General features: G+C 38.3%; 1 protein-coding gene across 1 annotated transcript in view; it reads left to right on the top strand.

Moving 5' to 3' along the window:
• LOC129654239 (complement factor H-like) overlaps nt 1–26,493 on the top strand; it is a 143,035-nt gene that overhangs the window by 12,213 nt on the left and 104,329 nt on the right. Inside the window, 4 exon segments of the mRNA XM_055583756.1 lie at nt 3,775–3,963; nt 4,385–4,561; nt 24,174–24,359; nt 24,467–24,646. Coding sequence (XP_055439731.1) covers nt 3,775–3,963; nt 4,385–4,561; nt 24,174–24,359; nt 24,467–24,646 — 732 coding nt within the window.

The raw sequence follows: 26,493 nt of genomic DNA, 5'->3' as shown, positions 1-26,493 counted from the left end.
CAACATTTACAGCACAATAAAGCTCCCTGTCTAGTCCTTAGTGTTACAATTAAAAGCAGCTCAGGCCCCAGATCACTTATAAGAAAGGCTGCATCATGATTATTCTTGCTGAGGAGCAGGCAGACATGAATTGTTTCTCCTGAGTCTCAGGTATATGAGTGATGGTTTATTAATCAACTAGAATAAGACTACAGGCATATTTCCAAATAAGAGGAGAAAGAGTATACAATATGAAAGAGAAATGGGAAACTTTGACAAATCTTCATCAGATATTCCAGTGCAACACTTCTCTTCTCTTTAACAACTGAACTCTTTCCAAAAGTGGTCTTAAAGCTAAATGTTGGAATATTTAAGCAAAGTTTTTTTTTGTTTGTTTTCAGAATTTATGGGTGCACTTATGAAATTTTTAGCATGCAAAATAATTGTAATATCAGATTCAAGCCATTAAGTAAAACTCACATCACCTAACACCTATTGTTGTAGATGCCTGCGTGCCTGCATGCTAAGTCGCTTCAGTCATGTCTGATTCTTTGCCTCCCCATCTACTGTAGCCCACCAGGCTTCTCTGTCCATGGGATTTTCCAGGCAAGAATACTGGACTGGGTTGCCATGCCTGCCTCCAGGGCATCATCCAAACCCAAGGATCGAACCTCCCTGTACTATGTCTCCTGCATTGGCAGGCGAGTTCCTTCTGGGATGCCCATTGTATTAGATACATAGTCCTAATTAAAAAATTTTCCAGAAAACATATTGGCTTAAGACAATACACTTCCATATTCTTAGAGCTCCTGTGGGTCAAGAATAAAGAAAGGGCTTCTCTGGCTAGTTATGCATCACTCTGTTTGGGGGGCAACTGGGTAATGGCCTGGGCTGCTGTCACCTGGACACTCAGCTGGGCTGGAGGCTTTGCTTCCAAGTTGGCTCACTCTCTTGGCTTTTGGGGGAGGCCTCAGCACCTGACCACGTGGTCATCTGGGCAGGTTGCTGGAGAGACTGCTTTCCTCAGGGCCATTGACGGCAGACAGGGAGGAGGAAGCCTCCACACCAGGTATGAGTTTGTCACACTGTCACATCAGTCATGTGTAATCATGAGAAATGGTCACTAAGTCCTGCACACTCGGTAGAGAGGACTTATGCTCTAATATTTGGAGAGAGGAGTGTGGAAGGTGTTGTGGACTTTCTTAAAACCATCACATATAGAAAAACCTCAGGTCAATTTCTCAGAGTATTTTCTGGGGATGCTTCCTTTACTCCTCAACTTCTTTCCTGCCTCAATAGTAACAATACTCTTTTTTCTAACAGTACATCATAAAATTTTAGCATACTTAAACTGGTTATTCCAGGAAAGAAAAGTGTAACTTTATAAAACAGGTCAATGACCTTAACAGTAATTACAAACATAAATCTAAAATGATTTTTCGAACCATAATTTCTTTTAAAATGAAGGTGTTAGAATTATTAAACAAGATTTCAATCTACATAAGTATTATATTAAAGATATTTAAACTTGCTTAAGATGGATTTATGAAAATGGTGCTGTGTGCTTAGTCCCTCAATCATGTCCAACTCTTTGCGACCCTTTGGACTCTAGCCCTCCAGGCTCCTCTGCCCATGGAATTCTCCAGGCAAGATTACTGGAGTGGTTGCCACTTCCTTCTGCAAGGGAATATGATTGACCCAGGGATCAAACTTACATCTCCTTTGTCTTCTGCATTACAGGTAGATTCTTTACCCACTGAGCCATAGGGGAAGCCTATGAAAATGGCAGATCAACCCAAATGTATTTATATCACAGCAAAGTTATCCCACAAGGGACCTTGTAAAGTTCCTGTAGACAAGATGAGGAAATTGGCCAGTTAAATAGTTTATCAGATATGCATAATTTCATTAAATAAGCTGATTATCAGATGCAGGATTTTGTTCTCAGGCCTGCTCCTTTGCTGTTTTGTATCAACAACCAGTTTAATGGAGCAGAGGAGATGTGCCTGGAATGATACTGAGGTACTGAAAGTGAACCCGCATTAGGACAGGTTCATCAGTCAGAAAGACGCCCATGTGTGAGGTTGGACTCAATAATGGGATATTTAGCTGTGATAATAATAAGATGCTGGGCCTGGATCATAGGAATAAGCAGCACAAATACAGAAAGACTAGAAACACTTTTAAAATTTAGTGAATACTTTTCATCAATGTTGAGATCAATTTGAGCCAACACTATGATGGACAGCCGAGCCTGCTCATGAGACCAGAACTTGTATTGGTAGAAGTGTAAGAGGAGAATGAGTTTGTTCTGAGTCTTGACAGAGTCATTGCCACTCTGACCATAGTGGACTATTATATGTGCTTCAATAAATGATCTGGTTAGAGAGACAAAGACGATTCACATGTGATCAAATAAAAGAGAGGAGGAAAATAGCTCAGGCCAGTGATAGTAATGATGTTTACTTTTAATTATGCCTTCTTGTGTACCTTTTGGAAGTGTGTCTCAGTGGATTATTTTACTAATTCATGTTCTATGAAGCTACAAAATGAGGTGAATAACTGTACTAGATCTGAAGTCAGATAATCAGGACTTGAATCTCTCCTCTACAATGTAATGACAAAGTTAGTTGAGTTCTTTTCACTTGACTTCTGCAAATACAAACACTCAAGCTTGCCCAACATGGTATTATTGTTAAATACACATATCTTGACATATATGGTGAAATTTGTAAAATTCAAGGATGAAGAGAAATTATTCTAATCTCCACAAAGTAGTGGGAAGAAACCTAGACTGTTACTTAAGTGAAATCAATCTAAATAAGCATTTCGCACTAAAAAATGTAGAGAAGCTTCAAAAAAGTGTGGGAAATCTATTAGTGATGAGAGATGCAGACTGTAGGCCTTGAGAGGGTCTAATTAACAAGTCTTTGTTAAAGGGATTAAGATATGCAAAGATTCAATGTTTATAATTCACTTAGTAAGCATATAAATGAAAATTACTAAATATATATTAAAAATAAATTGTAATTACGTTATACCTCATTTAAAATATTTGTAAGAAATACTAAAAAATGCATCATTCTCCAATTAAAATTAGCCACAAGCATTCAAGTATTTCCCTTAATCTTAACCATTTGGAAATTAAGAATTATTGATTGTTCGTTTCTCTGATTAGACAAGCAAGGGAAAAGATGCCTAATATCTAGTTTGAGTGATAAACAATAATGTTACTTTCTTGTGTGATTAGACCCATGAAAATTACTGTGGTTCTCTCTATATATCACATGTTTCCAATAAACAGAAAGTTAAAGTCATAAATGTTAATTGGAAAAAACAAACAAACTGTTTTCTTTCTACATTGACGTGGTCTGAGAAGAAGTGTCAGGATTTTGGTTTTTCATGAGAATGGAAAAGAAAGAAAAAGAAGTCAAATGAGCCACAAGATAAAATCTGTACTTTCATCTCTTGACTAAGATGCTAGTTTAGTCAACCATGGTTAGGACTTCTGCACTTAAAGAGAATTCATTTATTAAGTATCTATAGTTTTCTACCAAGAGAATCTACATACACATTTTATATGATATGACTCACAAGACATAATTTGACCTTCAATATCAAGGACCTCTTTACCTACTTCAATCATCTGAGTTTTCTATAACTTTTCTTTTCCTAGAAACCATAATGTAGTGAGTGTAATTAACTGAACAAGAATGTAATTTATAGAGGTAATGTTAATTTCTTATTTGATTGTATAATGAGGTAAAACATTATTTCTACTTTTTTTATTCCAAGGGAAACATTGTAATTATCCAGTAATAAAACATGGACGGCTATATCATTCATACAGAGGACACTTTCCAGCACGTGTAAATCAACAGTTTCTCTATAACTGTGATCAGTATTTTGTGCCTCCTTCACAATATTCCTCGGATTACCTGACTTGCACAGCAGAAGGATGGTCTGCAGAAGAACCATGCCTCAGTAAGTAAACCTATTAAGTTTATATGCATAAATCTTTGAAAGAGTGAAGAGACAAAAGTATACAAGTGAGTAGATTTAGGTGTTGTGTAACAACAGTAAGGCCAAGGGATGAGTTCTATGAAAAAAAAACATCCAAATAGATCTTCCCTTCACGAGAGGCTTTTCATGTAAATCCTGTGAGACAGAGACTTTATAAGAATATCTGCATCATTTATACATACTTTAATCATAAACTAAAGAAAAATAATATGGAATGTTGATTTTCATTTGTAACAGAGGTGGTAGTAGCTTTCATTTTATTGTTACATATTATATTTGAATACTAGTGCATTCACATTTAAATTCTAAAAGGTTAATCTTTAAGTTTCTATATTAACAAATTTATGTTTTTTTTCTATCATATTATTTTTCTGATCCTTAGGAGACTGTATTTTCAATAATTTGGAAAATGGATATACCCCAAGTAGTGAAAGAAAAGCTGTACAGGGTGAAACAGTAAGGGTTCGCTGCTATCATGGCTACAGTCTTCAAAATAATCAGAACACAATGACCTGCACAGAGAGTGGCTGGTCTCCTCCTCCCAGATGCATCCGTGTCAGTGAGTAAACTGGGCTGAGATCCCAATATGTTAGTAATTTTCTAAGACTCAGCTGTATTATTCACTCCAAAAGTTTATATCAACCTCTTGTTTTCCCAAAGGACCTATTTAATTTTATTGTTTACAAGTATCTATGAGTGTACCTATGGATACTTCTTGATAAGTATATAACAAAATACATGTACCTATTGATAGACATTGCTCAAGAAAATAGGAAAAGATCCACAAAGAAAAAACTTGTACTAACAATATGAGGTTAGAAAGACGGCAGGAGTCTCATTGTCTCTCCTGATATAAACACAGACTTTGACCATCATTTGTGGATAAGAGGATCTTTGTGGGGGTCCAGGAGTCTAGCAGAGACACGACAGCATGCTGCTAGGGCACGAAGATGACAGACCCCTCAGCACAGGATTTTACCTGTGGGGAAAATAAGAGCATGTGAGCAAGGGCGGTGTCCTCACCTTCCAGTGCACTTCTCTCTCCCCTTATCCAGGACACTGGGGTCACCTGCATGGCTGGAGGGTGGGGAGAGGCCAGGAGCACAGCATTCAGGGCTAGAATTCTTCAAGGGACATGGGTCCTACTGACCACGTGGAGACCCCACCAGGGAGCCCCGAACCATTGCAGACACATGCTTGTGGTCCTGCTCACCCCTGGGCCCCTCATCTCATCTACATCCCTTCCCTAGGGCCAGCTCCCTGTGTAGGTCTCCACGGTGGCATCCAAACCTTTTCAGATGGCCTGTGGGACATCTAGAAGCCAACCTGTCCCTGTGGGTCTGTGATAAAGCACATGAATGTGAGCATTTGGCATTGCCTCAGGGAAGCACCCAGAAAACTGTTGGCACAGAGACTGTCTTTGCTGCGTTGATAGAAGCATAGGAGTTTCAGAATTCTCTCCTAGGAGGAATTGAGTACATGGGACAGGTGTCTCCTTAAAAAAGGTCTGAAAAAGTCTCAAAATCCCTATCAGGGTGATAGTGTACTTCCCTCCCCAAGTCAGTCTGTAAAGACAGGAGGGAGTGACTGCTTCTTTAAATGCAAACACAGCAACCTGAGACTTCAAGGGACACAGACAATAAAGGACTAAAATGTTAAGAGAGAAACACAATAGTTTTTCAGTTACTCTCCCCAAATAATGGATATGGACTTTTTGTCTGATAAGTAATTCAAAGTAATTGCTTAAGAACTTCATTGAGATAGAAGACAACAGTGGAGAGGGAAATTGCAACCCACTCCAGTATTCTTTCCTGGGAAATCCCATGGACAGAGGAGCCTGGAGGGCTACAGTCCACTGAGTCTCAATGAGTCAGACACAACAGTAGCTACTTAGTATGCACTCATACATTCCTTTATATTTAGTGTAATTATTGATAGATAAGGATGTATTAATACTATCTTTTGTAACAGAATGTTTTATAGTTCCCTAAATCATTTCCTCTGACTGTTTGCCTTTGTGAATTCATGATTTTTGTTATAGTACTGTAACAATACTACTACAACTTTTGTTATAGTAGTATGCATTTAATAAACTTCTCTTTACCATTTGTGAATCTCGTATGGATTCCTGCTTTGTTTACCATGAGATTTACGTAAAGTATCATTCAGAGAGAGCAGTGTTTTATGCTGATAATATATGAATACAACTATATATTAAATCTCCTTCCTTTTTCCCTTCTCCATTTAATCTTTTTGATGTCATGATTTGTCTCTTTTTATAGTGTGTACTTAATTAAAAAATAATTGTAGCTATACTTTTATATTCTTGCACTTTAACTCTTAGTCAAGTGTTTAACATTCCATATAAAGTACTATAGTGTTCTGAATGTGAATGTGCACTTAAATTTACCAGTGTACCATGTATTTTCATGGAATTAATTAGCGTTATTTTACTTCATCTTGAATAATTCCTTTTCGTGTTTCAGTAAGGAAGGTCTGTGTGCCTGCACAGTTACCTCAGTTGTGTCTGATTCTTTGTTGACCCTATGGGTGGCAGCCCACCAGGTTCTCTGTCCATGGGCTTTTCCAGGCAAGAATACTGGAGTGGGTTGCCATGCTCTCCTCAAGAAAGGTCTGCTGCTGCTGCTAAGTCACTTCAATCGTGTCCGACTCTGTGTGACCCAGAGACAGCAGCCTACCCAGCTCCGCCATCCCCGGGACTCTCCAGGCAAGAACACTGGAGTGGGTTGCCATTTCCTTCTCCAATGCATGAAAGCGAAAAGTGAAAGTGAAGTTGCTCAGTCGTGTCCAACTCCTAGCGACCCCATGGACCGCAGCCCACCAGGCTCCTCTGTCCATGGGATTTTCCAGGCAAGAGTACTGGAGTGGGGTGCCATCGCTTTCTCCGCAAGAAAGGTCTAGCTGTGTTCAATTTTCTCAGTATTTTTTGCTCAGGTGAAGTATTTATATTGTTTTCTTTTCAGAACGGTGTTTTCAAATATTCTTCTTTGGCAGTTTTGTCTTTCAACACTTGGAATACATCATCCCACTTTCTCCTGGCCCACTAGGTTTGCTGAGAAATATTCTTAGATCCAAATGAAGGCTCCTTAGTAAATTCCAGGTCAGGAAGCACAGTTAGAACTGGACATGGAGCAACAGACTGGTTCCATTTAGGGAAAGGAGTACATCAAGGCTGTATATTGTGACCCTGCTTATTTAACTTATATGCAGAGTACATCATGAGAAACGCTGGACTGGAGGAAGCACAAGCTGGAATCAAGATTGCCAGTAGAAATATCAATAACCTCAGATATGCAGATGACACCACCCTTATGGCAGAAAGTGAAGAAGAACCACAGAGCCTCTTGATGAAAGTGAAAGAGGAGAGTGAAAAAGTTGGCTTAAAGCTCAACATTCAGAAAACTAAGATCATGTCATCTAGTCCCATCACTTCATGGCAAATAGATGGGGAAACAGTGGAAACAGTGGCTGACTTTATTTTGGGGGGCTCCAAGATCACTGCAGATGGGGATTGCAGCCATGATATTAAAATATGCTTACTCCTTAGAATTAAAGTTATGACCAACCTAGACAGAATATTTAAAACAGACACATTACTTGGTCAACAAAGGTCCGTCTAGTCAAGGCTATGGTTTTTCCAGCGGTCCTGTATGGATGTGAGAGTTGTACTTTAAAGAAAGCTGAGTGCTGAACAATTGATGCTTTTGAACTGTTGTGTTGAAGAAGACTCTTGAGAGTCCCTTGGACTGCAAGGAGATCCAACCAGTCCATCCTTAAGGAGATCAGTCTTGGGTTTTCATTGGAAGGACTTATGTTGAAGCTAAAACTTCAATGCTTTGGCAACCTGATGCAAAGAGCTGACAGATTTGAAAAGACCCTGATGCTGGGAAAGATCGAGGGCAGGAGGAGAAGGGGATGACAGAGGATGAGATGGTTGGATGGCATCACCGACTCAATGGATGTGGGTTTGAGTGAACTCCGGGAGTTGGTGATGGACAGGGAGGCCTGACGTGCTGTGGTTCATGGGGTCGCAAAGAGTCAAACATGACTGAGCGACTGAACTGAACTGAAGTAGTAAATTCCAAGATTTTTGTTTTGTTAACTTATTTGTTTTTTCCTCATGCTACTTGAAGGCTTCTCATTTTTTCTTTGATTTTTGCAACTTTATTATAACATGTGTTGTAGAGGATTTTTAAAGTTGATTTGATTTGGTCATCTGTAAGCTTCCTGAACTTAGATATTCAATATCATCCTTCATTTGGGAAGTTCTCAGACATTACTCCTTAAATATGCTTTCTGCCTCATCTCCTTTTCTCCTCCTGGAACTTCAATAATTTGCAAATTGGTTCAATTGACAATGTAGCATAGATCATGTAGCCTTTCTTTGTTCTTTTTCATTGTTTTGTTATAAGGTTTTGTTTTTTTAATTTTAATCTCCTTTGACAGGATAACTTTGATATGTCATCTATCTCACAGATTCTTCTGCTTTTTTCACTCTGTGGATAACACTCTTTAAGGAATCTTTTCATTTCATTCTTGGATCCTTCAGCACCAGATTTTCTGTTTTTGTTTTTTTTTATGATTTGTACATTTTATTAAACTGTTTTGTTCATTGTTTATTGTTCATTTGTTTAATATTTTCCTGCTTTTGTTCAACTCTCTTACTGCATTTTCTGTAGCACACTGAGTTATTTAAAACAGCTATTTCAAATTTTTCCTTGGATAAATCACAGATCTCCAATCTTCAGATGTGAATACTGAAGATTTTTATACTTTGTTGGTGTCATGATACTTTGGGTTCATGTTCCTTGAAGTTTTGTGGTGCTGTTTTTCTAATTAAAGTACCAGTCTCCTTTGGTTGAGAGATAACTTCCTTCAACCTGGCTAGAGACTCTGCAGCTATCTCAGATCTCTATAGTGGCACCTGCTGACAATTCTCATCCCTGTTTTGTCAGAATTTCTGTGCTTCATGTCTTGTCTAGATACATTAGTGCACCAGAATTTGTACTGACAGCCTGTCATTTGTTTCCCCCAAAGTAGCAGTACATCTTAATCTTGTGTTCCTGTACTGGGTCACAGATTTAAGCCAAATTTCTGTGCAAGCTCACTGGTGGTCTGTCAAAAGTTGCTCTTCCCTCTGAGTCAGTTGTAACCACAGGGATCTGGCACAGGGTGGAAGGGTGTGTGAATGAAGCAGACAGAGGTCTTCCTGTGAAAACCTGGACTTTCACAGAAGGATTAGCTCCATGCATGAAGTTTTAACATAGGTTTTCCAGGACTCCTGGAGTGCAGCTGAGAGGGAATTGCGATGGTTCATGAGCCACTGTAGGCATCACAGTCAAGACAGAGATCTGTCTGCCTTTTACCTCATGCATGCATGAGCGAGCCTCCTCCTGGGCCCCTTGACATATGGAATTTCAGGGGTGAGTGGTTGTTTATTTTATATTTATTTATTTATAATTGAAAGATTTACAGTATTATGTTGGTTTCTACCAAACATCAACAAAAATCAGCCATAGATTTACCCATGTCCCCTCCCACAAGAACATCTCTCCCAGCTCCCTGCCCATCCCACCTTTCTTGGTTGTTACTGAGCTCTGGATTGAGTTCCCTGAGTCATACAGCAAATTCCCATTGACTGTCTATTTTACATATGGTAGTTTAAGTTTGCATGCTAACCCTCTCCATACATCCCACCCTCTACTTCCTCCCTGCCAGCCGTGTCCATAAGTCTGTTCTCAGTATATGTGTCTCTAATTGCTGCTGTGCAAATAGGTTTATCAGTACAATATTTCTAGATTCCATGTATATGTGTTACTATATGATATTTGTTTTTCTTTTTCAGACTTACTTCACTCTGTATACTAGGCTCTATGTTCATCCACCTCTTTAGGACTGACTCAAGTGCATTCCTTTTTATGACTGAGTAATAATCCATTGTATATATGTAGCACAGCTTCTTTATCTATTCATCTGTCAATGGACATCTATGTTGCTTCCATGTCTGAGCTGTTGTAAATGGAACTGCAGTGAACATTGGGGTACATGTGTCTTTTTCCATTTTGTTTTCCTCAGGATATATACCTAGGAGTGGGATTAGTGGGTCATACAGTGGTTTTATTCCTCATTTTGTAAGGACTCTCCATACTGTTCTTTCTAGTGGCTGCATCAATTTACATTCCCACCAACAATGCAAGTGGGTGCCCTTTTCTCCACACCCTCTCCAGCATTTATTATTTGTAGACTTTTCGATGATGGCCATTCTGACTGGTATGAAGTGATATCTCATTGTAGTTTTGATTTTAATTTCTCTAACAATGAGTGATGTTGAGCATCTATTCATGTGTTTAGTAGCCACCGTAAGTCTTTGGACATACGTCTGTTTAGGTATTTTTCCCACTTTTTGACTTTTTTTTTGTTTGGTATTGATTTGTATGAGCTGTTTGCATCTTTTGGAAATTAATCCTTTGTCAGTTATTTCATTTGCTTTTATTATATTTCCCATTCTGAGCATTGTGTTTTCACCTTATTAATAATTTCCTTTGCTGTGGATAAGCTTTTAAGTTTAATTGTGTCCCACTTGATTATCTTTTTTTTTTTTCGACTACTATAGGAGGTGATTGATGACATAAGGTGTTCTGCCTGTGTTTTCCATCCATTTTGAGTTTATTTTTGTGTATGGTGTTAGGAAGTAGTCTAATTTCATTTTTTTTCCATGTAGTTGTCAAGTTTTCCCAGCAGCACTTATAGAAGAGACTCTCTTTGCCCCATTGTATATTCTTCCTTCTTTTCAAACATTAGCTATCCATAGGTGTGTGGGTTTATTTCTGAGCTTTCTGTCTTGTTCCATTGGTCTATATTTCCATTTTTCTTCCAGTACCATACGTCTGGATGACTATAGCTTTGTAGTCAGTTCAAAGTCAAGAAGGTTGATTCCTCTAGCTCTATTTTTCTTTCTCAAGATTGCTTTGGCTATTCAGGTCTTTTATGTTTCCCTATGAATTGTGAGACTTTTTGTTCTAGTTCTGTGAAAAACACCATTGGTACTTTGATACAGATGGCATTGAATCTGTAGATTATATTTGGTAGCATAAACATTTTCACAGTGTTGATTCTTCCAACCCCAGATAATGGAATAACTCTCCATCTGTTTATGTTGTCTTTGATTTCTTTCCTCAGTGTCTTATACTTTTCTATATACAGCTCTTCTTTCTCCTTAAGTAGGTCTATTCCTAGGCATTTTATTCTTTTTGTCCCAATGGTAAATAGGATTGATACCTTAATTTCTCTTTCTGATGTTTCATTGTTAGTACATAGGGATTCAAGTAATTTTTCTGTATTCATTTTGTATCTTGTCACTTTGCTAAATTCACTGATTACCTCATAATTTTCTGATAGTATCTTTTGGGTATTCTATGTGCAGTATCATCTGTGTGCAAACAATGAGAGTTTTGCTTCTTCTTTTCTAATCTGGATTCCTTTTATTTCTTTTTCTCCTCTGCTGTAGCTAAGGCTTCCAAACAATGCTGACTAATAGTGGTGACTGTGGGCTCCCTTGTTTTTTCCTGATCTTAGAGGGTATGCTTTCAGTTTTTCACCATCGAGAATAATGCCTGCTCTGGGTTTCTCATATATGGCCTTTATTATGTTGAGGTAGTTTCCCTCTTTGCTCATTTTCTGAAGAGTATTTATCATAAATGGGTGTTGAAATAAAAGCAAAAATAAATAAATGGGACCTAATTAACCTTAAAAGCTTCTGCACATCAAAGGAAACTATTAGCAAGGTGAAAAGACAGCCTTCAGAATGGGAGAAGATAATAGCAAATGAAGCAATTGACAAACAACTAATCTCAAGAATATACAAGCAACTCCTACAGCTCAACTCCAGAAAAATAAATGACCCAATCAAAAAATGGGCCAAAGAACTAAATAGACATTTCTCCAAAGAAGACATACAGATGGCTAACAAACACATGAAAAGATGCTCAACATCACTCATTATCAGAGAAATGCAAATCAAAACCACCATGAGGTACCATTTCACACAAGTCAGAATGGCTGCGATCCAAAAGTCTACAAGTAATAAATGCTGGGGAGGGTGTGGAGAAAAGGGAACCCTCTTACACTATTGGTGGGAATGCAAACTAGTACAGCCACTATGGAGAACAGTGTGGAGATTCCTTAAAAAACTGGAAATAGACCTGCCTTATGATCCAGCAATCCCACTGCTGGGCATACACACTGAGGAAACCAGAAGGGAAAGAGACACATGTACCCCAATGTTCAGCGCAGCACTGTTTATAAGAGCCAGGACATGGAAGCAACCTAGATGTCCATCAGCAGATGAATGGATAAGAAAGCAGTGGTACATATACACAATGGAGTATTACTCAGCCATTAAAAAGAATACATTTGAATCAGTTCTTTTATTTTTTTTTTTATTTTTAAACTTTACATAATTGTATTAGTTTTGCCAAATATCAAAATGAATCCGCCACAGGTATACATGTGTTCCCCATCCTGAACCCTCCTCCCTCCTCCCTCGCCATTCCATCCCTCTGGGTCGTCCTAGTGCACCAGCCCCAAGCATCCAGTATCGTGCATCGAACCTGGACTGGCAATTCATTTCATACATGATATTTTACATGTTTCAATGCCATTCTCCCAAATCTTCCCACCCTCTCCCTCTCTCACAGAGTCCATAAGACTGTTCTATACATCAGTGTCTCTTTTGCTGTCTCGTACACAGGGTTATTGTTACCATCTTTCTAAATTCCATATATATGCATTAGTATACTGTATTGGTGTTTTTCTTTCTGGCTTACTTCACTCTGTATAATAGGCTCCAGTTTCATCCACCTCATTAGAACTGATTCAAATGTATTATTTTTAATGGCTGAGTAATACTCCATTGTGTATATGTACCACAGCTTTCTTATCCATTCATCTGCTGATGGACATCTAGGTTGCTTCCATGTCCTAGCTATTATAAACAGTGCTGAGATGAACATTGGGGTACACGTGTCTCGCTGCGATGAACATTGGGATACACGTGTCTCTTTCCCTTCTGGTGTCCTCAGTGTGTATGCCCAGCAGTGGGATTGCTGGATCATAAGGCAGGTCTATTTCCAGTTTTTTAAGGAATCTCCACACTGTTCTCCATAGTGGCTGTACTAGTTTGCATTCCCACCAACAGTGTAAGAGCGTTCCCTTTTCTCCACACCCTCCCCAGCATTTATTACTTGTAGACTTTTGGATCGCAGCCATTCTGACTGGTGTGAAATGGTATCTCATAGTGGTTTTGATTTGCATTTCTCTGATAATGAGTGATGTTGAGCATCTTTTCATGTGTTTGTTAGCCATCTGTATGTCTTCTTTGGAGAAATGTCTATTTAGGTGGATGAAACTGGAGCCTATTATACAGAGTAAAGTAAGCCAGAAAGAAAAACACCAATACAGTATACTAATGCATATATATGGAATTTAGAAAGATGGTAACAATAACCCTGTGTACGAGACAGCAAAAGAGACACTGATGTATAGAACAGTCTTATGGACTCTGTGGGAGAGGAAGAGGGTGGGAAGATTTGGGAGAATGGCATTGAAACATGTAAAATATCATGTATGAAACGAGTTTTCAGTCAAGGTTCAATGCACGATACTGGATGCTTGGGGCTGGTGCACTGGGACGACCCAGAGGGATGGTATGGGGAGAGAGGAGGGAGGAGGGTTCAGGATGGAGAACACATGTATACCTGTGGCGGATTCATTTTGATATTTGGCAAAACTAATACAATTATGTAAAGTTTAAAAATAAAATAAAATTAAAAAAAATAAATGGGTGTTGAAATTTTTCAGAAACTTTTATTCTGTATTTATTTTGATTACCATATGAATTTATCATGCAATTTGTTAATATGGTATATCACATTGATGGATTTGTGTATACTGAAGAATGCTTGCATCCCTGGGAAAAACCCAACTTGATGGTTGTTATCATGGTGTTCTGCTGCTGCTGCTTGCTGCTAAGTTGCTTCAGTCGTGTCCCGCTCTATGTGACCCCATAGATGGCAGCCCACCAGGCTCCCTCATCCCTGGTATTCTCCAGGGAAGAACACTGGAGTGGATTGCCATGTCCTTCTCAAATGCAGGAAAGTGAAAAGTGAAAGTGACTCAGTCGTGTCCAACTCTTAGCAACTCCATGGACTGAAGCCCACCAGGCTCCTTCATCCATGAGATTTTCCAGGCAAGAGTATTGGAGTGGGGTGCTATTGCCTTTTCCGTATCATGGTGTACTATCTTTTTAATGTATTTTTGAATTCTGTTTGCTAGTGTTCTGTTGAGGATTTTTCCATGTATTTTCATCAGTGATATTGGCCAGTAATTTTCTTTTTTGTGTTGTCTTTGTATGGTTTTGGTATAAGGGTGATGATGGCCTTATAGAATGAGTTTGGTGGTGCTAATTCCTCTGTAGTTTTTTGAAAGATTTTTATAGGAATATTATTAGCTGTTTTCTAAATGTTTGAGAGAACTCATCTGTGAAACCATCAGGCCCTGTGCTTTAATTTTTTGAGAGTTTCTTTTTTTTTTTTTTTTTTAAATCACATTTTCAATTTCAGTGCATGTAATTGGCTTGTTCATAATTTCTATTTCTTCCTGGTTCAGTCTTGGAAGATTGAACTTTTCTCAGAATATATCCATTTCTTTCAGGTTGTCCATTTTATTGGCATATAGTTGCTCACAATAGATTCTTATGATCATTTGTATCCCTGTATTTCTGTTGTAACCTCTCTTTTCTCATTCCTTATATTGTTGATTTGATTCTTCTCCCATTTTTCTTGATGAGTTTGCCTAATTGTTTGTCACTTTTGTTTATCTTCTCACAGAAGCAGCTTTTAGTTTTATTAGTCTTTACTATTTTTCCTACCTTTCTTTTTCATTTATTTCTGCTCTGATCTTTAGGATTTCTTTCCTTCTACTAATTTTGGGTTTGTTTTTTGCCCTTCTTTATCGAGTTGTTTTGGGTGTAAATTAGGTTGTCTCTGATATTTTCCTTGTTTCTTCCTATAAACTTCCCTTTTAGAACTGTTTTGCTGCATCCCATAGATTTTGAGTTGTGTTTTCATTGTTATCTGCTTCAAGAATTCATTGATTTCCCTTTTGATTTATTCAGGAACAAGTCTGTTATGTAAAAGCATATTGTTTTATCTCCAAGTGCTTGTGTTTTTACCATTTCCCATCTATTTGATATCTATTCTCATAGTATTGTGGTCAGAAAAGATGCTTCATATGTTTTCAATTTTTTAAAATTTACTGAAGTTTGATTTGTGACCCAATGTATGGTCTATCCTGGAAAATGTTCCATGCACACTTGAGAAGAAGGTGTATTCTTATGCATTTGGGTAGAAAGTTCTGAAGATATAAATTAGGTCCATTTGGTCTAATGTTTCATTTATGGTTTACGTTTCCTTATTAATGTTCTGTTTTATGATCTGTCCATTGTTAACATCCCTTACCATTATTTTATTGCTGTCAATTTCCCCTTTTATGTGTGATAGTTATTGCCTTATGCATTGAGGTGCTTCTATGTTGGGTGCATAAATGTATAGAATTATGTCTTCTTCTTGGATTGATCTCTTGATCATTATATAATGTTCCTTCTTTATTTCATATAATATTCTTTTTTTTAAAGTCTGTTTTGTCAGAAATGAGAATTGCCACTTCAACTTCCTTTTGATTTCCATGTTCATGGAATATGTTTTTCCATCCTTTTAATTTCGGCCTGTATGTGTCTCTAAATCTGAAGTGGGTCTCTTGTAGACAGCATATATATGGGTCTTGTTTTTGTATCCATTCAGCCAATCTGTGTCCTTTGGTTGGAGAGTTTAATCCATTTAAAGTAATTATTTACATATTACTATTAGCATTTTCCTATTATAATATATTATCCTATATGTTCCAATTAGCATTTTCTTAATTATTTTGTTTTTCTTGTAGGTCTTTCCTTTGTCTTATGCTTATAAGTCTCTTCAATATTTGTTGTAAAGTTGGTGTGGTGGTACTAAATTCTCTTAACTTGTGCTTGTCTGTAAAGATTTTAACTTATCCATCAATGTTGAATGAAATCCTTGCCAGGTAGAGTAATCTTGCTTGTAGATTTTTCCCTTTCAGTACTTTAAATATATCCTGCCATTCCTTTCTGACCTGCAGAGTTTCTGCTGAAAGATCAGCTGTTAATTGAATAGCTTTTCCCTTGTGTGTTACTTGTTGCTTTTCCCTTACTGCTTTTAATATTCTTTCTTTGTTTTTAATCTCTGTTGATTGGTATGTGTCTCGACATGTTTCTCCTTGGGTTTATCCTGTATTGGACTCTCTGTACTTCTTGAACTTGACTGAATATTTCTTTTCCCATGCTGGAAAAGTTTTCAACTATAATATATTCAAAAATGTTCTCAGTGACTTTCTTTTTCTCTTCTTCTTCTGGGACCCCTATAACTCAAATGTTGGTGAGTTAAATACTGTCCCAGAGGTCTCCAAAGCTCTCCTCAATTCTTTTCATTCTTTTTCCTTTATTCTCATCAGCAACTACTTCCACCATTTAATCTTCCAGCTCACTGTTTCATTTTTTTTTTCCTTCAGTTAATCTATTATTGTTTCCTTCTAGAGAACTTTTGATTTCCATAATGGTGTTATTCATCATTGTTGATTCATTTTTTTTTTTTTTCGTCTATATCCTTGGTTATTGTGTTAATTTGTTGATTGCTTCTTGGCGTTTTATCCATTCTCTTTTCAAGGTTTAGAACATTTTTCCTATCATTACTTTGAATTCTTTTTCAGGTATTTTGCCTATCTCTCCCCCCACCCCACCCCCCTCTTTTTTTTTTCCCCTTTGGTCTTTTGTGCTTCTAGTTTGTTTCTTCATTGGAGCAATATTTTTCTGTCTTTTTTCTTTTCCCATTATTGCATTTGATGTCTCCTTTTCTCGGGCTTTCAGGTCGAATTCCTTCTTCCTTTTGGTTTCTGCCCTTGGTGTGTAAGGTTGTGCCACTGGTTTGTTTAGGCTTCTTTTGGGGGTGACTTTTGTTTATACTCTGGTGAAAGGAAGGAAGTTTTTTTTTTTTTTTTCCCTCTCTAATGGGCAGGACTTCATGAGGTGGCAATCTTGTTTGCTGATGAACTGGGTTTGTGTTTTTATCTTGTTTTTTGGGTGAGGCATCCTACACTGGGTGCTGCTGGTAGTTAAGTGATGCCAGGTGTATACAGGTGGAGGCCTTTATGGGAGTTCTCACTAATAAATACTCCCTGGGATTTTTGGCAGTTTTATGGCAGTCTAGAGTCTTGTCAGCGCTCCCACTTCAGAGGCTCTGGGCCTGATCTCTGGCCAGGGAAGTGAGATACCACAGGTGGTTTGTACCGGCATTAACAGGGATTAAAACAAACACACTAAAACAAGAAACAAAATGCAAATCCCAGACAAATGGCAAATACAAAATAAGGCAAAGTACTCACAAAAATAATGGGATATAGACACATGCATGTACACACAGAAAAACAAAACAAAACAAAACAAAAACCCAAACAGTGTTAAAAAAGAAGAAGAAGAAAGTAGAAGAGATTGATCCAGTGAGAAAATGAAAGCAAAAATTATAGGAACTAGTTATTAATAAAACTTACTAAAACCATAAACTGGAAAATAAAGCCAAAGCCATGTGACAACTGGGGAATAAAGCAACTAAAGCAAAACAGATTAATAAACATAATGAGAAAAGGAAGAAAAGAAAGACTAGAAAAGAAAATTTCAATAGAGGTAGATAAATAAGTTTATACATATTAAAGAATAACTTACAACAGGAAAAGAAAAAGAAAAGCAAACAAAAGAATATGTGTGGAAAATACTAAAATTTTTTTAAAAAACTTTGAAAATTAAAAACAAGAAAAAGTCCATAAAACAACAAAAACCAATGTAGATGAAGTATTTAAAGGGAATTAAAAGTATGATTTAAAAATTTTTTTCAAAAGCATAAATAGATTTAATAGTAGCATTAAAATCAACAACTAGAATAACAGAGAGGGGGGGAAAAAGGTAAAAACCCAGTAGCAACTACTGAATAAGTTAAAATATAAGAATAATAAATATTTTTCTTGGATCAGCTGTCAGCATCCTTTTCCTCAATGTGAGTCACAGTCCACCTCACCTCCCTAGGATGTCCGCCAGTTCTGGGCTGCTCTCTCTTACCTGTTGTGGCCACAGCTCAGACTCTAATCTGGTCCTACTCTTGCATGTTCTTGCCCTGATGTCCACATCTGCCAGTGCTAGTGTTTTTTCCTTTTCAGGAACTCTAGTAATCATTTGTATATTCCATAAATACAAAGTCTGCCTACTTGATCATGTGGATTCAATCTTCAGCTTGTACCACTGGTGGGGATGTTTTGATTCTATTCCTTAGCCACCTTCCTCTGGATTTCACTTGTGGTTTTATCTCCACCTGTGCATGTGAGTCGTCCACAGGAGTTTGCTCCTTAGGCTCCCTGGGAGGACTTAGGTGTGCCCCAGGGAGGACCGAATGTGGAGGTGGTGCAGTTGCTTGGATTGCAGGGGCCCTGGCAGTCCCAGGTACTAAGGGGAGCCACCGGCTATGACAGCAGGAAATATGAGGCCCTTAGTGTTTTTTTGTAGCCTCTGGTTGCTCTGTCCTTGTGGGGATTGAGCATGGGAGTGACACAGGAGCTTGAATAATGGGGACCCTGGCAATGCCAGATACGTATCTGGTGGTATTGTCAGGAGGTATGTGACTATTAGGGATTTTTCTAGCTTCTGACAGCTCTGTCCAGTGAGGATTGAGCATGGAGGTGACATGGGTGCTTGAATTATGGGAACTCTGGCAGTGCCAAGCATGCAGGGAAAACAACTGACTCAGCTGCAGGAGCTATGGCCCTATTAGAGTCTTTTCCTAGCTTCTGGCATCTGGCCATCAGAGGCTCTCTTTGGCTGGTCCTTCTCTGTTGCTTGCCCCCTTCAGGTGCTTACAGGGCCCCCCACTTGGGGTCATTGTCTGTTGCTTATTTCATCAGGGACTTAAAGATCACCCTGGCTGGGGTTCTTCTGTGTTGCTTTGCACATCATGTCCTTATAGGTCCACCCTCCCTGGGTTGTTTCAGCTGTCTGGTGCTATGTTCAGAGAGAGAGGCTGCAGAGATCGCTCTATTATCTGTGTGTGACTCAGCAATATCACCCTTCCTCCAGGTTAGCTGGCTTTGCTTCATAAGCATTTTCCACTGCAATGTTCTCCATCAGGTTCCCTCACACCGTCTCCCTTCAGTCAACAGCAGACCTTGCCCTGGGATTGTTTTCCAGTCTCTATGTTCCAGCTCCAAGCTACAGCACTTTCTAGGGGACTTGAATCCCTGTCTGGGGTATGTATGGCTGTGGCAAGGATTGTCTGTGTGATCCTCATTCCATTCGACTCTCATAGATAAGCTGCTTCACTCTCCAACAGCCTCAGTGCTTCACCTCTGTCACAAACATTTGCCCTCCCACGCAGCACTGTCCCTGCTTCAGTTCCCCAGCCCCAGGTGCAGATCCAGTTCCACTCACTCTCCTTTCTTTTGCCATCCTTCCTTTGTCCTGCTGATGCACTGTGGGTGTGCCGCCCATGGACCATAAACATTGGATATGTCAACTACAGTGTTGAGTGCATGGGTTTAGCCAGGAGATGTACATGTGAGATTATCACTCTATAAATGATGACATCAGATTGGAAAAGAATGTAGAATGAAAATAGAAGAGAGCTCAAGACTGAGTCCTGAAGCTTCCAACACTGAGGTGTTTGACGGAAGAAGGATAGATGGCAAAGTGGATAGAAAGAAAGGAGGACCCAGAGAATTTAGGGGAAAAAATGTCAGAATGAATATTTCATAGTTGTGGACAGAAGAAAATGATATAATAACAAGGAATAATAAATTGACTAACAGTAATTCCTGTGGAATCAGCCTGAAATGGTTCTATATCCAATTCCACCATTATCTAACTAAATATCTAAGAGCAATGACCTATTTGAAGTTTGTTCACGCCTCTGAATCTGTACAATGATTTAATATTTACAAATGATCTAATATTTAAAAAGATTTTTTAGTTATTAAAATAAATTATTCATGTAAGCTTCTTGGCATGTCTACCATACAGTTTATTCAAAGACAGTGTAATCAAATTACATTAGAATAGTTACACTAATGAATATTTCTAATTCAGTTAATAAGTCAGGTTAAAACACTTAAAATGTGGTGGATTTGGCTACATGGAAGCCAACAATAATTGTAACAGAGACAGATTCAGATGGAATAGACAGGGGAAAATCTACTTACAGCCTGCTAAATAAATTATTAGTAAGAAATGCAATACAGCATGAGGACATAACTCATTCAAAAGGCTTGGTTGTGGCAGAGAATAAGAGGTTCAGGATGTATTGCTCAGTGGATTATGCATTGTTTTAATGGGAAAGATGAGAGTGTAATGAACGTTGAAGAGGATGAACCAGAGAGGGAAGCAGGCAAAGACTGACCACAGGCTCCCTGTGAAAGAGGTGGGAGAGGAACCAGCAGTTTTGAGAAAGTCCTGGACTTGGTGACAACTGGATTATTTGCAACTTCCTGTCAGGAGAAGGAAGTAAATGGGTGTGTAAATACAATGCTGGAGAGAAGCAGGTGCTGATGGTTCCTGTTCTCATTTCAGGAAGGAGACAAAGTCATGTGAGACCGAATGGTGCATGGGGGATGGAGGAGATGGAACATTGGCCAGTGTAGAAAAGATTGAGCACAGAGATTTCAGATAGACACACAGGGGGAGATTGTTATAGAAATGGGCCAGGCTTGTTCAACAGTGTCCAGAGCCCAGGTAATTTCACTTTTCAGGCTGTAGGCAAGCACCTGATATGTGCCAGAAGTAGGCTAAGAGAAAATTGTGAAAGATACAGTGGGGATCAGTGGTATGCCTTTCAACAGCTTTCATGCCAGTATGAAAAAAAAAAAAGATAAATTAAAGTAAATCATGAACCAAAAAGTAAAAATATTTCTATTATATTGTTCCAATAAGTGTATTCTAAGAAGAAAAGAATCCAAGTGCTTAGAAAGTAGGAGGGACTGCGGGTGAAGTTTAGGTAGGAAGACGTCTATGCAAAGAAAGCCTGGAAACCATTTGTCAGCAAAGACACATGCCTTTGCTGCAGCCAAGGCAGCAAAAAATTGGCTTATTTTAGAAAAGATCAGATGGTAAAGAATCCGCCTGCAATGCAGGAGAATTGGGTTCAATCCCTGGGTCAGGAAGATCTCTTGGAGAAACGAGTGACAACCCACTGCAGTATTCTTGCCTAAAGAATTCCACAGACAGAGGAGTATGGTGGGCTATAGTCCATGGCATCAAAAAGAATCAGACATGCCTGAGAGACCACACTTTCCCTTTCAAAATTTCTGAGACACCTGACAGTAATATCTACTTGCATTGCAGGAGACCTGGATTGGATCCCTGGGTCGGAAAGGTCCCCTGGAGAAATGAAATGCTAGCTACTGCAATATTCTTGCCTGAAGAATTCCATGGAATTTTGGACAGCTGCAGTCCATGGGATAGCAAAGAGATAGACAACTGAGCTACTAACAATTCTAAGTAAAGGGAAAGGCTTTTAAGATGATCATGCCATTCTTACAGTCACTCTTTGTAAAGACAACAGTTAGAAAACAGCCTAATATCAAGATCTTCTTTTGTTAAAGCAGCGTTTTACATAGTAGGATAAAATAGGAATTTTATGTAAGTTTCCAGTGGCCATGTATGGATGTGAGAATTAGACTGTGAGGAAAGCTGAGCGCCAAAGAATTGATGCTTTTGAACTGTGATGTTGGAGAAGACTCTTGAGAGTCCCTTGGACTGCAAGGAGTTCCAACCAGTCCATTCTAAAGGAGATCAGCCCTGGGTGTTCTTTGGAAGGAATGATGCTAAAGCTGAAACTCCAGTACTTTGGCCACCTCATGCAAAGAGTTGCCTCATTGGAAAAGACTCTGATGCTGGGAGGGATTGGGGACAGGAGGAGAAGGGGACGACAGAGGATGAGATGGCTGGATGGCATCACTCACTCGATGGACATGATTTTGAGTGAACTCCGGGAGTTGGTGGTGGACAGGGAGGCCTGGTGTGCCGCGATTCATGGGGTCGCAAAGAGTCGAACACGACTGAGCGACTGAAGTGAACTGAACTGAAGCACAATATATGTAAACAAAGTCACATACCGTTAGAAGTATTGCTATGTGGAAGTTTGGAATACAACTTTAGGAAAGGAATCCCAATGGTTCTCATCAAGAGTAATCTCACAGCTAAGCTACAAAGCTCAACATTAAAACAAAAGCAGAAACAAATTTATTGATTTGGGGAGGAGGGAGAATTACTTTTAAAACTATATATGGGCTTCCCTGGTGGCTCAGAGGTTAAAGCGTCTACCTGCAATGCAGGAGACCTGGGTTCGATGCCTGGGTCAGGAAGATCCCCTGGAGAAGGAAATGGCAACCCACTCCAGTATTCTTGCCTGGAGAATCCCATGGATGGAGGAGCCTGGTGGGCTACAGTCCACGGGGCCGCAAAGAGTTGGACACGACTGAGCGACTTCACTTCACTTTAGCTTATATATAATTTTATGATAATGTTTGAAAACTTAGATAGTCCTTCTTTTGGGTGAGATTCTAATTCTTAAATTCCAATTTTGAAGTTTATAAATTATTGAGCAATAGGAAGACTCCAAATAAGAATAATGTAATTTTTGATAATATGTACAATCCCTGGTGGCTCAGATGTAAAGAAACTGCCTGTGGTGTGGGAGACCTGGGTTTGATCCCTGGGTTAGGAAGATCCCCTAGAGAAAGGAATGAATTACTCCCTCCAGTATTCTTGCCTGGAGAATTCTAAGGGCAGAAGAGCCTGGCCAGCTATACTCCATGTGGTCACAAAGGGTCAGACACGACTGAGCAATTAATCCACACACAGCAATGTGACACACAGCAAAAATTTCATAGATTTTACACATTTTCAATGATAAGCTTATACATTTTTAAAATGAATCAGAATAATAAAACATATATTAATAATTAAGCTCATTTATAGGTACAATAAGATTAGATGTTTGTGTTGTCATATACATAACCAAGACACCTAGAATATGCCTGTGTGACCTTGAACATGTTTACTCATTTTGTTTCATGTTTCAGTTTGATTTCTACACTTGTAGATAAAATTAAGTGATTTTTAATGTACCTCTAACTCAAATACAAGAGAAATGTCTCTCTTGTGTGTTCTAGTTTCCCAGTTATATTTTTTATATCATTTTTTCATTTGTATTCAATTTTAAAATTGTGTCTTTTTTTTTTTATTCTGAGAGAATATTTCTACATTTTGAGAGCAAAAAAGCAGCATTATATTTTGTAAATGTTAGTGGGGTCGCACAGAGTCAGACACAACTGAAGCGACTTTGCAGCAGCATACCCACCAATGACATGCGCTGGGTAGTAGATACCTCAGTTTTCCTTCTTTAAGAAATTAACCTCCAGGTGCTTCTTGAAATATGTGGTGGAGAATCCACAGAAATGCATGAGGAACCTGACACTGGCAGGATTTCTTGTTAGTTTTCCTTTTTCCTGCAATTCTACCATTAATATTGGAGAGTTTATATACTGTGGGCTTTACATCTAGTGTCCTCAAGTATGTCTAAAGAGTGTTCAAGTAACTTAATTCAGTCACATGTATCAAATCATGTGAATCAAAGTTAAACTGTTCAAATGCTTCTCTCAAATGATATTTTTTCAAAAAGTTTTCACACAGTGTTTCTGTGGAATAAAAGTATTGCTATAATTTATACACCCAGAATGAGTAACTGGTTTGCATATTTATTTAGCATGTCTGGATAATGAACATGCTTCTGAGCATACATAGACTTCAATATGCTAGTTCAAGATGAGTAACAGAATCAGTAAACACTGTTCTTTTTTTCGTTGTTTAAAAATGCTAAAATTAATTACATAACAAATAAAATTTCATTTAGAGAAATAAATTTCTGCATTAGTTGGATTTTTCAGTTATAAGACACAATGTAACCATAATTTATGCAATATTTCTACAGTAAGGAAAGTAAAATCATGTGCTCCACCTCCTCAACTTCTTAATGGGAAAGGGAAAGAAATACACAAAGAAGAATATGCACACAATGAGGTCGTGGAATATGCTTGCAACCCCAGATTTCTGATGAAGGGTTCTCATAAAATTCAGTGTGTTGATGGAGAATGGACAGCTTTGCCTGTGTGTATTGGTAATGTATTGAAAGTAGTAATATTTCAAGGTAAATCATTACTCTTGTTTGTATCCATATACACATTTAAATATTTTAAAGACGAACATTTTTTTGTGGATTTTCAGAGGAGGAGCGTATCTGTGGAAATATACCTGACATTGATCACAGCGACATCAAGCCTTCTGTCCCTCCCTATCACCATGGAGACTCGGTTGAGTTCAGTTGCAGAGAAGCATTTACAATGGTTGGACCCAGATTTATCATGTGTATTATTGGAGCATGGACCCAGCCTCCTCAGTGCATTGGTCAGAATACACATCTCAAATTGACCTTTAGTATTTGCAGCCATTCTGTTGAAATTTAGAGTTATCCTTGAGAATGTCAGATCTTAAAATATAATGATCCCAAACATTTGATTTTTATAATCCAATATGTGTTTAAAGAGGAAAAATATAAACTAGCCTTAGAATTTTATCCATCTTTCTGTCCTGATATGGACATTGTTTATCTTGACAAGTGTGAAACTAAACCTTACTGACAGATACTCATGTGATTAAAATGGGAGTACAACTTACCAGGAAAATACAACTATCATTGCAGAAATGCCATTTTTGCTTTTATATGGTACTCTTTCTTTTAGAACATTGGAAACCAGGAATTATAGTTGAGGAAAATACCCATTTGATACATTTGTGTAGGAATCTTGCCTCTCAAGCTTCTAACAATGATAATTTCTCTATCTGTTTCAAATTCTGCAAAGAGAATTTACTGTGTTGGGGAGGGTGGGCTTCAACCCTCCCTGTTAGTAGGTAACTCTGTCATGGGAGGCACTTGGGGTGGGACCAGGAACTTGCCCTGATACATTTGCTGTAAGAGACTCATCCTGACTTTTGGATGACCAAGTCTTTGATGACTGACCAGGAGAATCAATGTTAGCTGCATTCTTTCATTTTTTCTCTTGGAATAGACTTTTTCCTGGAGTTTTCCTGGGCTCTGCATTCAAAGACAGCCCTGGATGTCCAGGATAATTAACTCATTATATTTCTAGTCATTAATTATTCCAAGAAGAAGGTAGGGCTTACGTTTAGGCCCTGAGTGAGGGCAGGGACTGATAGCTGTTTTCCTTGCCGACAGTATGTTGAAAGACCCACACTCAAAAGACCAGTTGACAGATGGGAGGCATTCAGTAGGAGTTTACTTAGTTAAATACCAATTTTTTGCTTATTAATCCCTGCATTTTCATGAACACATTCCTGTCCTAGGTATTGCCAGTTCTTCAAGACCAAACCCCACCTTTGTCCTCTTCTATCTCCTCAAATGACCTCACCTCATTTAACTTTTCATTCTACCTAATGCCAAAATGTTTGCTTCAATTATTACTCTTCTGACCTCAGAGTTTTCCTTGCAAAGGTGAATCCTCTACCTGCATTCAGTGTAATGTAGTCCCCCTTTGCTATAATAGACCTTATTCCAGTTTTCTTCTCTCGAGGTTTATTTTGTCACTCTGTCTAATCTAGCTTGTCATTCTTCCTACTGGGCTTATTTTCTCCTAATAAAATAAGTCTGCTTTCCTTCCAGAAACCTGTCCATCATAGGATGAGGCCCACAGCCACTATTTCTCCTTTTGAGTATACATCTTCCTTTGGCCACCATTCCTTGAAGAATACTACTGGTTTTATGTCCCTCAACACCCTGAACAAAACTTAAAAACAGGGCTAATTCTCAAGGCTTTAGTGTGTTTTCAATTCAGCTTGTTATTTTATTTTTTCAGAGTTTCATTTTGAAACCATCACTTTTCTTTGACTACCTACTTGACTTTTCCTTATTTATTCATTTCACTTAACCTTTATCATTAACAAATCATTAACATATACTGCCAAAGGCCTATACAGATATTTTGTCAAATTCAAAAAGAACTTCCACCTGCATTGAATTAACAAAATAGGTATATATATATAAAGCTTTTTTTAGTCCATATTTAACTTATCCTGGAGCTAGAAAAAAATTATCATGGCTTTATATTGCATTATAATGATCTGATACATAACATAGTGGCTCAAAGACTCGAAGTGTATATACAAAGGTTGTAACTTTAAGTACCCATCTTCTTATTTCAAGTGTTTATTTTCAGTGTCAGGTAAAAGATTTGCTT

The sequence above is a fragment of the Bubalus kerabau genome, chromosome 5 (assembly GCF_029407905.1).
Source record: "Bubalus kerabau isolate K-KA32 ecotype Philippines breed swamp buffalo chromosome 5, PCC_UOA_SB_1v2, whole genome shotgun sequence".
In the NCBI taxonomy this organism is placed as follows: domain Eukaryota; kingdom Metazoa; phylum Chordata; class Mammalia; order Artiodactyla; family Bovidae; genus Bubalus; species Bubalus kerabau.
This window is presented reverse-complemented; position numbering and strand designations above follow the sequence as displayed.